At 41.5% G+C, this 17,514-nt stretch overlaps 1 protein-coding gene across 2 annotated transcripts in view; it reads right to left on the minus strand.

The window, feature by feature from the left end:
• Positions 1-17,514, minus strand: part of ZFAND3 (zinc finger AN1-type containing 3) — a 111,958-nt gene that overhangs the window by 22,991 nt on the left and 71,453 nt on the right. For both annotated transcript variants that reach the window (XM_035888697.1, XM_009648962.2), the window contains one exon: positions 15,297-15,362. In XM_035888697.1, coding sequence (XP_035744590.1) covers positions 15,297-15,362 — 66 coding nt within the window. The remainder of the gene's footprint in view (positions 1-15,296; positions 15,363-17,514) is intronic.

Below are 17,514 nucleotides of genomic sequence, written 5' to 3' on the forward strand. Positions count from 1 at the left end.
GCTAAAGCATTGTCCATGTCCTTGTTACTTCAGTGATCTTACCTGATCCCCTGCTCATCAACACCATGCCTTTCCTTGACCAAACAGCTAACGAAGTCAGATGAGGAATACCCGCTAGCCTCCGGGGTGTGCTCTCTGTTAACGTCCCCTGGTTCCTCCCGCCCAGTGCGTACAAACCCGCTTTTCCTACCTGTGTTTCACACCTTGTCTCACAGTGTTTTTCCAGTTGTTGGACTCTAATATTACAGCCATTATGAATATACAACTTTGTTCACTCAAGTCTACTTTATTTCTGTCATACTGCTCTCAAGGTAAGCTGGCAATGTGCCTGGCTTTTCAATAAGTACAAAGTCTCCGCATCTCACATTTAATAGAAAAGCGAGCTGCTTTCTGCACAGTATAGAGGTGATAAAATGATTGCAGCTTAATAAAAACTTATCTGACGTGTGCCTCAGTACAGCCTTCTTTTTGATCAACGTCGTAGATTCCCATTTACACCTTACAAAATACATCTATTAGGCCTAAACCAACGTTCAGTACGTAATGTGCTCCACTTCTGCATGCCTTGACAGGGAAAAGAAAGTAGTGCGCAATGAATTAATACAGTTACGGAACGACTAGTCATGTCTTAAATTACATCTCTGCAGAAGATGATCCACGAGAAAGATCTTGCGACCAGGCTGCAAAGGTCCCGACTCGTACGCCAAGGCAACAGCCCTAGCACATGGACCCTTGTGTGCAGGGCGCCCGGGCGAGCCTCCCGGCCTCGCGTGCAGTGGGGCCCAGCCTGCAGCTTGCGTACGGGGACCCGGCTGGTTCAGGGTTCAGTAGAAATCCGTTCCAGCCCATCTTGTTGCCAAAGATGGGGAAATGCCCCATTTGCCATTTATTCATTACTCAGAGAAACGGATACGCTGCTGGTTTGAAATGGCTCCCTCCCACCCGTCTTTGCTTCTGGAAGCTGCTCAGAAGTGAATTTGGCATTCTGAATGAAGCCAATGGAAACCGCAGTGGTCTGCTTACAATGAAGTCCAAATGAGGGATTCGTTGCATGAGTCAACCAGTGTCTAATCAGTTAGTGAAGCCATGTGTCTTAATGAGAAAAATAGCTACTCCGGGGCAGGCTACTAGTCCTATAATTAACATATTTAATTATACGCTTCCTGTTAATTGGTAATGACTAACTGAACATTAATGTAAGTTGGTTAATAGGACAGAACTGAAAATGTAGGAATCTCATTCTTTAAAAAGCGTGTCTTTTTGCCATAAATGAAACAGCGCTAACACGGAGGTGACCTAGCCCGACTCTCGGGGACAGTACCAGCTACCTGACCACCGACTGCACAGCGCCTTGGCCACGCCAGCACAAGCTAATTCTCGTTACGACAGCACGCACGCGTACATCTTCTCACGGGCAAGTCCAAAGAGCGAGGAGAAAGCACAGATTAGAAACCAAACCATTTAGATTCAGTCCTGCACGCGTTTCTTCCAGATCACGTTGCCTTTCCCTGCACCCACACAAGCAATGCAGGACGCAAAATAAATCTTCCAGCACCTGGTATCTTGCAACACTAAACTTCGGAGATCTGACAGCAAAAGGAAATTGTGAATGCATAGCTTTGCTACCTGGCTTGCAGAAGAAAAACCCCACCTAGGAGCAGGGTGAAGTGCTGCACCTAGGCTCAAACTACAGCACAGTCACAAGGGGCTACAGAGAAGAGGATTCTTTCAGCCAGTGAGTGACAGTGGCTTTCCTTAGAAGGATGGCTCGTGCAAGAAGAATTACTTCTTGCTTTGCTTTTAAGGAAACATTTTCCACACTCGCATTTGGCATTACATCCAAACCAACAAATACCCAGTCTGAGAAAAAAAAAATAAAGAATGAAAAGAACGCTTTCCTTTTACCTGCAGATGTCAAAAATCATAAAACTTTCCTGTAAAAATAAAAAAAAAACCACCAGAGATGAGACTGCCCAAACGTCACAAAGAAATTGCTCAGCAGAGTAACCACCGTTGACACTCTCGCATCGCAATTTTAACTGAGTTAAGAAATAAGGATTCTTCTAATCTACAGCTGATGATGGAGATTCTTCTAATTGTGGCGAGACTATCCAACTCCCATTTAAATGAGAGAACGAAGTAATTCAGCTCAGCAAGACTGAAACTGGAGGCTTGGCTGGGAACAACAAGCAGAGTAGTGTTCTTCAAAATTCTGTTATGTCTTGGACAGAAATTCACGTTTGTTCCTTACTGTCACCGTTCTCGTCGCTCATCGCTCACGTTCTCCCCTCAAAATTTTCCAAATAAATGGTGTTACGACTGTCGGAGCTGAATCCCGCTCTCTTACTGTCCTGCCGTGAAGGAGTTTGCAGGCTGCACGCACATGGCCTCGCGAGCAATCACGATGCCTCTTTCATGGCATTTTGGGGAGAGGACAGGCATCTTTAAGCCCAGCAGAGACGTGGGCTGAGAAAATGTAACAGGGAAGGAGGAAGGAAGAAAGAGATGGGAGAGCAGGAGGAGAAGGAGGAGCCCTCCTCTGCTGCTGCTTGCTTCAAGAATGAGATGAATCTGTTTAATCTCTGGTTTGATGACAGCTTTTGAGGCACTCAGGTTTTTTTCCTTTTCATAAAGAACCCATCACACTGACAGACTGACATTTATGATCTCAGCTGCCTGTGGAAACACCAGTAAGAGCAATAATTAATGAACCCTCAAAACATCACTGCCATCTCCTCTGAAACTATTTTAAAAGGAGCTTCAGCTGTTAAAACCTCTGTCCACGAAGACTTGCACAGTCACAGACAGTAACTATGTAACAGGGATTAACTAAAGTTTCTAGGGATTTTTTTTTCCCCTTCATTATTCCATTTTTAGATGAGGGATTACTTAATTCCCTGGCATGTTGACTATGCGTTAGAAGTTTCATCTAGAGGAAGCTGCCTCAAACAAATCCTTCCTACCACACTTAGCAGAATCATCATTTAAAATCGTCTCCTCTACTTCAAATGAACCTAAAATTAACACAGTTGTTCCAAGCCCCATTTGCTTGTTGACTATTAACGAAGAGACAGAAATTCAAGATTAACTTCTTACGAGCCAAGTGTGACAACTGTGACCACCTCGGTTCCTCCCCGCTGCTGTATAACGCTGTGGGAACAGTTATTCTGAAACTCCAGTATTTACACTGGGATGAACATCTCGTCCCCTCAAGCAATCAAGACCGCATCTCAAAGCCGCGTCAGAAACTTAAGCGTGCACCTCTCTGGAAGCACTCATGCTCATAAGAAATTAATTTCTTTTGTGAATTCACCTCAGTTTTTCCTAAAACTCTACAGAAAGATGTCTCAAAAATTCTCACATAAACCCTTTAGTAACACTTAACTACACAATGTTTTCTAATATCATCGCAGTGATCTCATCACCTCAGCATCACCATTTCACTGATTTATTCCCCCCCATCCCTCGAGTTTAAAAGCAACTGCACTAAAACTCACTGTCCCTAAACAGTGTGGACTGGGGAGACTGTATAGGAATAGCCCCTATGGAACTCAAGTCCTGTCAGCCCCTTCTTTGCCTCAGGAGGCTCCCTGCGAAATCCCTCTGGAGACTATAAATAACCCCCAGAAGCTGCATTACAGAAGTTATTTCTACATCAGTTATCAAAACCATTCAACAGTAGTTGTTTCCAGCCCTAATGAGCAAAAACAACCAGCCAAACAGCAACAAGAAAAAAAAAATCCTCAGCAACTTTCAGCCATCCTTGGATGTGCTCAGAACCTGACCAGACACTGCCCCCAGCCTGCTCGAGGTGGCCCTGCTCTGAGCAAGGAGACTGGACCAGGAGGTCTCCAGGGGCCCTTCCACCCTCAGCCATTCAGCAATTCTGAGATTCATGGAGAGCGGCAGAATTACATACTAATTCCTTCCTACCTTTCACATTTTTTTGGTTTTTTTTCTGAACCTGTATTGTTGGTACTATCATCGGTCAAAGAGGAAGGATCCTGTACTGCAGTGTCATTTAATGAGACTATTAACTACCCTCTCTAAGGGCAGAATACAAGAGACTTAATCGAGTGCCGGTAACCCAGATGAAGGAAAACATTGCTAGCATTAACATTTTTCAGCAAGGGCAGGACAAGTGGGAATGGTTTTAAACTAAAAGAAGGTAGATTTAGGCTAGCTATAAGGAAGAAAGTTTTTACAATGAAGGTGGTGAAACACTGGAACGGGTTGCCCAGAGAGGCGGCAGATGCCCCATTCCTGGAACCACTGAAGGTCAGGTTGGACGGGGCTCTGAGCAACCTGATCCAGTTGAAGATGTCCCTGCTCATTGCAGGGGGTTGGACTGGGTGGCCTTTAAAGGTCCCTGCCAACCCAAACCATTCTGTGATTCTACGATAAATGCACATTGGAAATGGTATGACACACACTGAGCTACACAGGCTACTGCATGCATTTTAGCCAGTTATAATTACAAAAAGTGTGAAAATGTCCATTATCTTCTCTTGTCAATAAATTTCATAATTGCTAAATTAAGTGAAAAGCTAATTAGTTTTCATCTTGTATTTAGGCTCCTGTACTACATCACTTCTACAGTTAAATTCTTGCATTACTGCCCCCCTACACTCCCCGATGTCAGCGTGTCTTCAGTTAATGGAAATGTTCATGTATTTTCTCAAACGTTTTTATTATATACCCAATTGATTTGAGCAAGTACATTTTTAAATGTATTCAGGCACCTGTACCATACGGTTCCTTTGAAGGATTAATTTCGGGCATTTCAATCGGTTGAAACATTTCCTAAGGCAAGGGCCACCTCTATTGCTGCTGACTGAAAGGAGGACCTTGTTTATTTAGAAACCTAGGCGAACGGGGCTCCTTTCCTGAATTACACCAGCGGGCCAAGCCTGCAAACCTCCGGAGCCCAGGGCAGGGGGTGAGGGAGCACGGGCTGGACCGTCCTGCGGAGCCCTCGGCCTGGTGCTGGCTGCCCATCTCCGGCTGCAAGGGCCAACAAGCTGAAGCTTGAAAGCGGCTGCCGACAGCAAAACCACGCGCAGGGAGCGCCGGCTCCTGGGCGCAGGCACGAGGCTGCGTTCCCGTGGTCTTGATTACCGGGGGTAATTTAGGCAGGGTAGAAGCTTGATGCTATTCTAAGGATGTTAAGGGAAGCTGGTTCAGGTTGTTGTTAATAGGCGACAGCATCTCAAGCTCTTCATATATTCAGATTATTATAAAAAATGAACCTTGAAAAGGCCAGAAGGGAAAAAAAGGCCACAACGCTCAACTTGGTAGTTTTTTTTAAAAAAAAAAAATATTTTACAGGTGTCAATTTGACCTTACTTTCTCATTAGTAAATTATGCATTTTAGCAGCATAGGGTTAGGGTTGGGAGCAGGACAGAGGCAGATGCTGGTGAACAAGTTGGGGAACAAGCAATCATCATCGATGGCCTGAATAATCAGACCAGGATTATTAAAAGTGACGGAAGAATGCACAAATACAGACCGCTACATGGAAGGATAGAAACACAAGAAGGACAAAAAAAGCTGTAACACAGGAATATAGAATCATAGAATCATAGAATCGCTTTGGTTGGAAAAGACCTTTAACATCATCGAGTCCAACCGTTAACCTAACCCTGCCATCCCACCACCAAACCATGTCCCTAAGCACCTCATCTATCCTTCTTTTAAATACCTCCAAGGATGGGGACTCTACCACCTCCCTGGGCAGCCCATTCCAGAGCCTGACAACCCTTATACATGATGAAAAAGTTATGAAGGCAAATCATGAACATCCTGGCCGTTACACAGCACCCTGTAAGACCACTCATAGTATTCAAATAGGTATATTTACATATGTATGTACAAACACATACAAATAAGCTTACGCTCATTCTGATAAACTGGGAAATTCAAAAGCATTCAGAGCAATATCATCATTTTGGTTTTGCTGACTTTAATGAGAGCCCTCTTATGCTTTGTGAAATTCCCTAATATTAGATCAACAAGAATAGATAATGCTATAAATATTGCATATTTGCTAGTCAGCTCAAGAGCACATAAATAAAGCAGCGCCGCTCTGCTTCAAAACCCTAGTAGTATACTCCAGCTACGTCCTCATCAATCAGATGGTATACAGCATTTGGGGAGGTAATTCTTCAAACTAATAGCCTAAAACCAGTTCTATATAGAAACTACTTGCGCTGTTATTTTTCATTCATATACTGAGGTTTTCTTAGTACACCCTTCCCCCTGTTGGTGTAATGAGGGTTTTCCAAGGCTAAGATGCAGATTCAGAAGAGGAATTGGAAAGAACTCTCTGCTAGCCGTGAAAAGAAAATATCTATTTCCAATATTTATCTTTCAAAAAACTTATTTGTCATTAACTGCAGAACCTCAGCGATGCCATTAGCAACGGAAATCTTGCAATGAGAGACTATAATTCCAGGGACTGTAACTGATTAATGTTAAGGAAAAACCTAAGAGCTCTTGGATGTTGATAAAATTTTTACTGAATGCATTAAGAGTAGGTTCGGAAAGATACAGCTAATCTATCTTCAAAACCCACTTGGTCTTGATTCACTTATTTTAAATAAAGCTTAAAAATCAGTTTATATTTTGACCGTGGTACTTTTCCCAGCAATTTTTGTGGGGGAAAACCAACCAGCTCTGGCGTAGGAGACAACATCTGTACACCCGATTGCTGTCTCCAGTACATCAGACCTCAGGCTGGTTTGCTGGGCAGTTCTTACTATTTTGAAAGGAGATATTTGGGAAACATCGGCACGAACCTGAGCCAAAGACCAGACCTACAGAAAGGGAAAGGCAGAACAGATCCATGAAACCCAGAGGACGCAACAGCGCATGCCGTATCTTACATCCAGCTCTTTTCTGACCCTCTTCTGCCCCAAGATGCTGGCCTCATTCCCTGAAGTTTATGTTACGGAAAAATGATTTGGAACAGGAATAGGAAAAAGAGGGAACTTGTTTGCATGACGATTTAGTGAACATACCAATATTTAGAAACCCCTCACTTTGTAGGAAGCTCCACTTTGCCCTGTGTGTGCTCAACAGACTTCAGCATACTCCCAAGAGCCTCTAGAATTACTTCCATATATTTTTAAGGTACTTATGAAAATCATAATCTAAATGGAAAGGAGTGAAAGCTTGTACTTAAAAGCCGTCTGATGCTCACTGAAACCATCAGTCAGAACAGAGGCCTTCACCAAGGGTCAGATGAAACCTTTGGGGCATGGCCCTCACATCAGAAAGTACAGCAGGAACAGGTTCATGGATTAGCTCCCTGCCTGGTACATGTGTTTTAATTTAAGTTAGTAACAAGAAAAAAAAAAGCAAGTATAAGTGGCTATGTGTTTTTAAATATATTTCAGGCCAGTTGTTTAATGCTGAACTTGTTAAATAAACCTCCAGTGCAATAAAATAAATGGAAAACGATAAAAAGCTGTGCCTCACTTGCTAAAGCGCACCAGTAAGAAAGCGGTCTGATCTGTACAGATCAGATCAGGGTGCTGGCTGCTGACTGCAACACATGCAGCTAAAATCCTTTCAATTCTTCAGGCTGACAGGAGCACAGCTCCTCACAGATTTTTAGAATTAACGATCTCAACTGTTCTTTGCGACGTTCTCCATAGTGTCTTGCTATCGGGCAAGCCCAATTGAAATTAAAGCCAAGCCTAAGCTCCCCCAATCCTGTTCCAATATTTTGATTAAGTTTTAGGAAGGGGTCGTAGGCGGGAAATGCAAGACATGTAACCCTGATTCCTTTGCCCTTGTAATTAATGGACACGGGGTTTTATTTAAAGTTTTGAGCTGCAATTTTGTTATTTGGGGATGGTTTTCCAGCAGTCTGTGGGTGGATGCTGGTAATGAAACAAGGAATTCAGACCTGCTGGGAGCATAATGCCAAGTAGGCTTAACAGATGTATATTCTCTAATACAACTATATGCCTACTGTCAAAGGTTGGTTAACTGATCAAAGAGATCCCAATATATTTCTGATAACTAAGCATGGGATGAAACCACTAAAAAAAATATTCAAGGTAAAGTTGTTTCATTTTAATGGAAATATACATAAAGAATAAAATATTTACTCTTCTGTTTCAATGAGTTCGAGGACAAACCCTGTGTCATAATTCCCTAAGACTTTAATACAAAGATGTGGCCACACCTGAATTTTAAAAGATAATGATCTTAAAAACATACAGTTTTGTATTTGGCAAGAATTTCACCAACCAGACTGAAAGCCACCTATCAGACCATAGAGAGAAAGTGGTGAGAAAGTGATAAGGGCAGCAGCAGGCATCATTTTTTTCAGGACAGGAGAGCGTCTTATTTACCGAAGCGCGCTTCACTTATGCTGCTCATGGCCACTGAGAACCCTGCTCCGAGGACCGTTCCCCCAGCCCTTTGCTTTGCACCAACCATCCCAACTCTCCCACCTTTCCAAGAGTCTCCCTCCTGGCTCTTCTCTGCAATGCCTGAGGCACCAAACGCTCGCCTGCGCTTCTCGAGCCTGCCTGCCTCAGCTCTCATTAAGTGCTATGAGTGCTACTGAGCTTAGACTAAATACCTTTAATCACTCCTGCCGTATTTGTTTTCTGTTAGCGTCACTGAAAAAAACGAGTTTGGAAGGGGTTTCTGGGGGTCACCTAGTCCAGCCTCCTGCTTGATGCAGAGTAAACATCAAAGCTGTATCAGGTTGCTCAGGGCCTGGTCCAGCCCATGTTCAAAAAATTTTAAGGACTAAGATTCCACAGCCTCTGTGGGTACCTGTTCCAGTGCCAACTGGAGGGAAAAAATCTCTTCCCTTGATCTGCCGGCTATGCTCTTCCTAACACAGCTAATTCAGGGACGCATTTACTGTTCTCCTATCGTCTGCTACTACCTTTAATTTGACATTCAAAATAATTTCCCTACTGGCTTACAATTCAGTGTGAACTCTCAAGAGACCATCCTGTCCTCTTGACTTAAGCACATTTTCCTTGAAGTTGTTCCACTTTGAATGTGGTCTTTTTGATAATGGGATTCAGGATATAGAAATGAAAACAGATGAAAAATTTGAATCAAGAGCAGCAAAAAGAGATAAAGACAAGTGAAAGCTGAGGAATCACTTACAAGTAATCAAAAAAGGTCTTATAAACAGGTTATTCGGTGAAGTAAGAATGAACAGGGAGGGTTCAAGGGAATATCTGAGCAGCACAAAGGATAAAAAGATGACAAATTTGGGTGATTTAAGAGGATAAATAAAGGTAGTAGGAGTAACAGTTTTAAGTAGCTGGAAGACATTCTTCATTAGGATGCTGGGCTTGAAAACTTGGACTCTGAACGAACTGACAGCACGGCACCAATCTCAGATAGCTGGGGAGTATGGTGGGGCACGGAGAGGTGTGCGTCGCAGCACCTGCTGGGAGGTTATACGGGCCACGAGACCCTTACTCCCCACCCACATATACATTTTGATTATTATTTTTTAATTCCATGGTACTGTTGTTTATTTTTTTCCACTCACAAGAGAGGCAAAGCTGGTTTCTCATAACCTACGCACCCCTGTATAACCAAGATCTATTTAAATGGGTACGCGTTTCTGCCAGGCACACTGGCGCACGCCGAATCCCACGTTCTCTCTAATAGAGGCAGACCCACAGACCACCCGATGGGAACGCAGCAACCCTCTGCTTCTGAGGTCCTCCTGCTGTCTTGAGGCAGGATGCAGTGGTAACATGGAGATGTGACTGCCTTACAAGCTCTTAGGAGAATTAATGAGAGTTAGTACGATTTGGGGGAATACAATGTTATAAAATGAGAAACATTACTAAGCATATAAATTATCATATTCATCTACTTATACCTATTCCATTACAGTCATTTTATTTCTTAAGGCCAGAAATCCTTCCATGAATGGCTGCAACAGACTGATTAGAAAAAGGAGGCATTCCTAAGTAGGAATTACTAGCACGTTTTAGAAACGTCTTCAAAGCACTGTCTGTAGGTATTCCTAATTCATCTATACAGCATGTGAAATAGGGCTTCCACAGTCACATTACGCTTCTCGTCCCTTTGGCCACTTCAACCATCTAGTTTCTTCACTTTACGAGCAATGCAAAGGGAAGGAAAACTTGGGAAGCAGTAAGTATGAAAGTTCATTTCCAAGAAGTACCGACCATGAAAAGGATGAGTTTCCATTCATCTCAGCATTGCGTACTTCAACACAGGCAGATATAAGTATTCCTGGCCTAATATCATAAGATGATGGAAAAACTATTTATTTTATCCTGGCTGTATTGAACAGACAAGGATAGGAGTCACTGTTTTCACATGCTGTCGTGCTGCTGTATGCCTTTTCATTTCTGAATGTTGTATTTTTTTCCACTACTCAGAAGAAAATTTTCTTCAGAAGTAAACAGCGTGAGTCACTAATGTATGAACTATGAAGATGCTTGCAAAACTTCTCTTTAGATTAAAGCAAGCCCAGGCTAAATTTCAAGGCTTTTTTTTTCAGTATAGTTTAGTAAAGAGATGATTCAGATGTCTAGCACATTTCTGTGCTAGACTCTCTGTGATAGATAAAAGATCAAGAAAGACTTTTTTGTGAATATTAGCAATTACTGTGTGCTAACAAGCTCTTAAAAACCTTCCCAGAAACAGCTGAAGTTTTTATAACTCAGAGGCAAAGATCATCACAGCTATAGCTGACTTTCTAACAAACTTTTTGATATGTTGACCCCAAGCCCATTCTCCAACCACACTGGTTATAACGCATTTAGCGGAAAATGCATGGGATGCATCTAGCGGAAAAGATAGTTCAGGTGACCATATCCACTATTTTTAAAGAATGAGGGTGATTTTGTGAAGTTGAACAAGGTGAGAACGAAACCAAATCCTACAATTGCAGCAAGTCCTGGAATTTGTTTACAGATATGACTGTTAGATCCTTACCATTAGGAGGATTTTAATCTACAATAATCGTAACACTTTGCGAAGGCTCTTAAGATAACCGATACCAGCAACTAATGCAAAGTGTGTGTGCAAGAAAGCAAGCTCAAGTATATGTGCTCAAGCTCCTTGGAGCAGCAGAGGAAACCAATCCGTCCGTCCAGATAGCTATGGAAGCACAGAACAGATAATACAGCACATCACAGAAATAGGCAATAAGATGAGATAGTAAAAACCCATCAACATACATCATCTGATCATGGTAGGGTGTCATCTCCCAGCCTCTATGAGCTCTTGCTGCATCCGTGCAAGTCCCAGACACTTTATCCTGTTTATAATTGCTGATGAGCAGTAATAAGGCCTCCATGCCTCAGATCCTGTCCGTTCCACTTCAGCACCCACCTATTAGGTTGTAACTTTTATTTACAGCCTTGCCTGATGCGCGGTTCTATTAGGACAGCTGGAAACTGAGGGAGGGGTGGGGAGCGTCTCTAACAGGCACTATTATTGCCAGGGCCGGGTGATTTATCGCGCTGCTCGAAGGCTGTTCTATCATCACTTCCCCGTCGGTGAGAGAGCTCCAAGAAGGTTGGATTTCTAACACAATGCCCTCCAGAAGTCAAACACTAAAGAACACCTTAAAAGTCCATTGGAACACAAGGAAAAAGATACCTTAAAGTTGGTTTAATGTTATAAACCCCCTTCAATAATCTTCTGGATATTTTTTTGCTCAGGAACTTAACACTTCAGAGCAATTAAAAAAAAAACAAACAACCCAAACAACTAATTGGTGGTGTACCAGGTCTTTTTGTCCTTACTCAACACATAAAGATTGATAAAAACCGAACATACAAAAGTAATGGTTTCTTGGGTTTGGCTCTGGCTGAAAATTTGTGTACTTCTATTTCCACAGCCTGCCCTTTCTGTAACTCCTCTCCAGTTGCATAGGTCGAGCCTCAAAGCGTTTAAGATTTCTGGCACTGCTTCGATCAAGCACACGACTTGTGTATAAGGACATCAATACATCCCAAACTTCAAAAAGCACCACACACCTGTTTAACTGCCTTGCTCAAGCAGGGGAAGAATTACTTACATCTTCTAGACTCAAATTTTAAACTAGAAAAAGCATTGAGCAATGAGACAGATACTGTAATCTCACGCAATATAAACACCACCACACCCATCTAGGACAGCCATCCTCATAAAAGGTGAGCTATCTGCAGACAGAACTGTACAGAATATTAAAGCAGCACGTTTCTCATGAACCGCTACTGAGAAATAACGTACTTAAACTCACCAACTTTATGGATATAATGTATGAATTGACTGTATAATTACTGTATTTTATCTGCCTGTTCCTACTACTCTCTACTGCGCAATTAAAAATTAACTGAGCGCACTCACACAGTTCCGCCGATTTTTTCCAGGTTTCTTTAAGCTGCATGAAAATATTTTAAAATTTGGCTGTTTAGAATTGTGTATTAAATCATCTTTAAGTTGCACAGCAGAAAAAGAAGAGTAATATGCCACTTAGTCCTGCACTTTCACAACACGGGCACCCAATATAAATGGGAGCTGGATGCCCTCCTGACTAGAGTAAGCCTTCGAGTATCTGCCATCCATCACAACATGACCCAACCACTGAGAAACAAATCAGAATACGTAAGAAGCTATACACCAGGCCACTCAAGCCCATCTTTTTTCCTACAAAGTCTTCAGACTGCTGGCTTTCAAAAACCTTTGAGGCATCATCCAACCTAATGATTGCAAGGCTTTATTCATTCTTTTCATTATAAAGCTTGTCCTATGGGCACACTTTGGAATAGAAATACTTTTTACCACAGCAATGATTCTGGCGAACAGCAAGAGGAAAAACCCCACTATTTGGTGTCATAATACAATTTTTTATCTGAACACCTCCTCCAGCATGCAAGTTGAGAAGTGACTGAGGTAAAAACTCTTTTCTTTGTGAGAGAACTTTTCCTGTGTGTTGGCAGATTTATTGTTTTGATCTTTCTTCAACGGTTACATTAATGCTAATAAAATATGAAAGGTTTATGTCTCCCTTAATATCCTCCTGATGGGAACCTGCACACAAGATAACTAGGTCAAATTTCTAATTTTCCATCTCAAATGCTGATATATGGCAGACTTTAGGGAAAAACTATGCTTGAAGGGGGAAAAAAAGTTACACAGATGAATTCCACCAAAACATTCTTCCTTCAAAGCTCTTCCAAGCAGAAGAAATGTAGAATACTTACAGAAAAGAGGCTTCTACACAACGTGCAGTATTGACAAACACTGCTTGTATCACTTAAATAGCTTCCTAGGAAGGAACACTAAGCTGAAGCGAATGTAGTATGAAATATTCACCTACATAGTCTACTACTAATGCCTGAAGATGTCACACCAATTCTGGGCAATATTTTGTAGCCAATGTTTTCTTGTCAATTCCCATATTTACCTGGATTCCCAAATGCAGACTTCGAAAACATGGTAATTTATTTTAAAAATGAAAGTTAGCTGAAAACTCAAGCTCTGGAGAAGAAAACTGTAACTCCTGGTAACAGGTTTATTAGTGTAAGGGACTACAAACAAAATATGCAGATCACTGAGCAAATAATGTAAAAAACACTGGGGGGAAAATGAGGTAATATAAAATCATTAGGTTTAGTTGACTGAAGATGAAACTTGCGGCATCAAATTAAGATCTCCTTATTTTCTTGCTAAACACACCAAATGATTAACATACAAGCATATAGGGACCAAACATTAGCATAAACTGAAAATAAGAGAACTACTGAGCAAAGTTAGCCAACCATTTAATGGATATTTTTCAACGTCTCTAGTAGCTTCATCTGCTGTGTTCTAAGGAGCTTTTACTGTTGCCATTTGACACTCCAAATAGCAGACTTACTTGCCTTTTTGCTAATCACAAGCACATTTCTTTAAATATTCATATAGTAGTCTCAGTTTTCAGTATCTATAGCATCATAGAAAGCTTTTAAATTACCCTGCAGTGAAAACCAGAGTTAAACATTACAATAGCTAATGTATAGAGAAAATACAAGTAATACCATGAGCAAAGCAGATTACTTTGCAAGGGACACAGTGGCAAACATTCCGTCTTGTTTAGGTACACCTCCACGGCTACGTAGAAAAGAAAATCCAGTCTTCCTATTCTGGAAAAGTTGGATCTAGTATCTTCCAGCACCAAACTTAAAAGAGTTCTTTGGCAAACAACACTCCTGGCACTGCTGCAGATCATCATGCATTACTTGAGAGGTCTGCACCTGCACCAAGTGCAAGGAAACGTAGCTTCTCTTTCACTTTCCTTCCCTGCAGACCAAGCCAACTTGCGTCATCGCACATTCGCCGCAAGCTAACAACACGCGTATACGGAATAACTACCCTTCAGCTATACATACAGTAACTTGAGACACTTCAGAGGTACTTCAGAGGAAATGTACCTTGAACTCTTGAAAGAATAAAAGCCCTTAATCAACCAGGAATAACCTTCCTTTCTGCACACTCAGTACAGCTCAACTGGTACATAAATGTAAATATAGGCAAAAATTATTTTTGAAACACAGACTGCTCGAACATCACCACTACCTGGAGGCTTGCCACTGCCGCTCCACAGGAGGTTATGGCTTCCCATAGTGGTGCTGATGGAAAGGATCATATGAGCTCTCCTTAATCCATGCAAAACCAAAGTCTGAAAAAAATCTGAGCCAACGAGAGTAACTTGGCTGCCTGCCTGAATGAGAGCTCCCACCATTCTTCGTGACAGATCTGCTGCAGAAGCAGCAACTTCCACCTGGCAATGACCTAACGTGTCACTACCAACACCAGCTCTGTGAGAGATTATCCATCTATATCCTCCACGTAGAAATAAAGTCATCAAAAGGGCCCAAAGCAGGTAAAATGTAGTCTCCATGCAAACATCAGCTGTCTATACTGCATCTTCCATCAGGGAAAGTAAAGCCAATATGCTCTAAACAGTTTTCTACTCAATACTTTGCATTTAAAGGGGAGATTTCCAGAACACTATCACAATCATCAGACTTAAATCAAACCGATTGTTCCTGTATGTCTTATGTTTACAAAGATTAACTGGAAACCGTATATTTATAGACTTATGTTTGGCAGGGCTCAGAGGTGAACTACCTGCCAACCAAATCCTTTGGTATGTACATTTCTGACAGCAAAGCAACAATATTTATTTTCTCTTGGCATTTGTCAGATATAGTCACTACCCTTGACTACTGAACTGTAACCATAGAGCTATGTATCATGCAAAATCTATTTCCTTGACCCCCCCCAAAACACATACCTGAGTCGCAAGATCTTTTGGTTGGTGTGGTTAACGAGGCATGAGCTGTACCTGTGCATGGCCCACCTGGAAACAGAGAAGATCATGTGTCTCAAAATACTACCTACATTTAACATGCATAACCACATCAAGATTATACTTAGGAATATAAAATGCTGAGGAGCACTCGTCTTTGGAAAGCACATATGGAAGTAGTCTACTATATTCTCAGCATTTCTTTCCCAGTCAAACCAGAATTTGTCTTGCACTGAAAAAACAGATGAGAAGTTGGGAGAAAAAGACAAGTTACGTTATACAAGTTACATTAAACACTTCAAAAGGTAGTTTTAGGAAGATACACACCATAATTAACTGCAATTTTTCCAGCACTGACAAAGGTGCTGCTTATGTTGGAACAAAGCTAGAAACGTATCTGACTAACCCACAGGTAAAGCAAGGGATGAACGATCACTTCCCCGATGTCACCAGAAACCTCGTCACCGACTCCAGTGAGATAACGACTTTGCCTCTTATCTTGTTCTCGTTATGTTTTCCAAGCGTGGCACAAGCATATGCTAACAAACTGTTTAAGTCTTTGCTGTTGAACTCTGGACCCTTGCCCGTTAATCTGGTATCTGCTTGGTAGCAAATTGCCTTCTGGCTTTTTTCTTTACGTGCATCATCATTGAAAAGTTCTCCAGAGATCTTGTTAAAATAGCAACCAATTGGAGTGTACTCGGAGACTTGCAGTATAAATAAATAAATAAAAATAAACCCCGTACAGTGAAGCCAAGACAAATTGACAGTAGCATTACCAGTGGTCATAACACATCATACCTTTGATAATTGGATATTATAAACTGGATGATGCTAGAGAGCCTGAAATTAAGTTAGATCTAGTAAAGTTTGGCTATCACAATACCAGTAATCAAGTTTGCACTGGACTGCTGGACTTACAGTAGTACTATGCTGGCAATACAAGAGCTTAGTATGACAGGGTAACCTTTAACATAAGTCTTCAAGCCCTGAAAAATACTTTTTCCCTTAATTTTATCAGTCTTTGAATATCTGGAAAGGAGCACTATGGCTTTGCCAATGTTTTTCTCTTTTCAAATACTGTCAAGTCTGGCCTGGTAACAAACTGGTTCTTTTTGCTTCTCTCCAAAATGCTCCCCCTTCCAAGTTTTTCTTTCATTTCTGTTTTTCAGTATCAGGTCTTGGGTAACTTTGTCTACCCTGTAAAACACATAGCATCGTAACACTACAAAAAAAGAAAAGAAACATCTGCAATTGGGAGGGGAAAGACATCAATACTGCAACAGAACCCTTACCAAATTTTCCATTGAAACCTTTTGGATATTCAAAAAATGACACAGCAGGTCTGTTAAGTCAGTCTCAGCTTTCAAAGACCAAGTATATAGTATTTGTATCAGTATCAAATCTGGGTAAAAATATATACACAACAGGATGTGGAATATATCAAAATACATACAACAGGGCATGGAATTTCCATGAACTGACTTTAGACCGCAGCTGCCTCTTAAGATGCAGCAGCTCTTCTTTACATAAATTTAGTTATATTCTCCCAGTTTTCACTGCCTAGACATTGACAAGCATCATCACTGTGGCCTATCAAATAAGACTAACCCTTGCAATTACGGTACTGTAAATATTTAATCTAGTTGATACTTTCAGCATCCAACCAATATAGACACAAGATCTTTATTCCTCACTCTCTGAAGTACAATAAGTTGGTATGCACTCTGCACTTCCCTGTGTCAGTTTTTCCTTTTATTTAATTTTCCCTCATTAGGTATTACTTTCATATCGCTCTGATTTGTATAGCACAGCACCAGAGTTTCAAAGAATATCTTGGGATTTGCATGCACGTACACCAGCGCCTAATAACCAGCGAAGGCTGCATGTCCTTTGCAGCACTTCCTTCTGCTCCCGTTTTTGTTCCACCATTAAAAATGTCATGCATAATTCAATACTATGTAGTATGGGCTTGACGCTGCAATTCTATGTAGAAGTCATTATGTTGAATCTTGAAGTATACATAACAGCTAATACAGGCATCTGTGTTATCTGAAACAGGGCAGTGTATTTCCCACAGCTTTGATAAAAATTCTTCATGAAAGAAAAAGGAAGTCAGATCATAGAATCATAGAATGTTTTGGGTGGGAAGGGACCCCTAGAGCCCACCCAGCCCAACCCCCCTGCAGGAGCAGGGACACCG

This window comes from Egretta garzetta, unplaced genomic scaffold (genome assembly GCF_000687185.1).
Source record: "Egretta garzetta isolate BGI_Z169 unplaced genomic scaffold, ASM68718v1 scaffold491, whole genome shotgun sequence".
In the NCBI taxonomy this organism is placed as follows: Eukaryota; Metazoa; Chordata; class Aves; order Pelecaniformes; family Ardeidae; genus Egretta; species Egretta garzetta.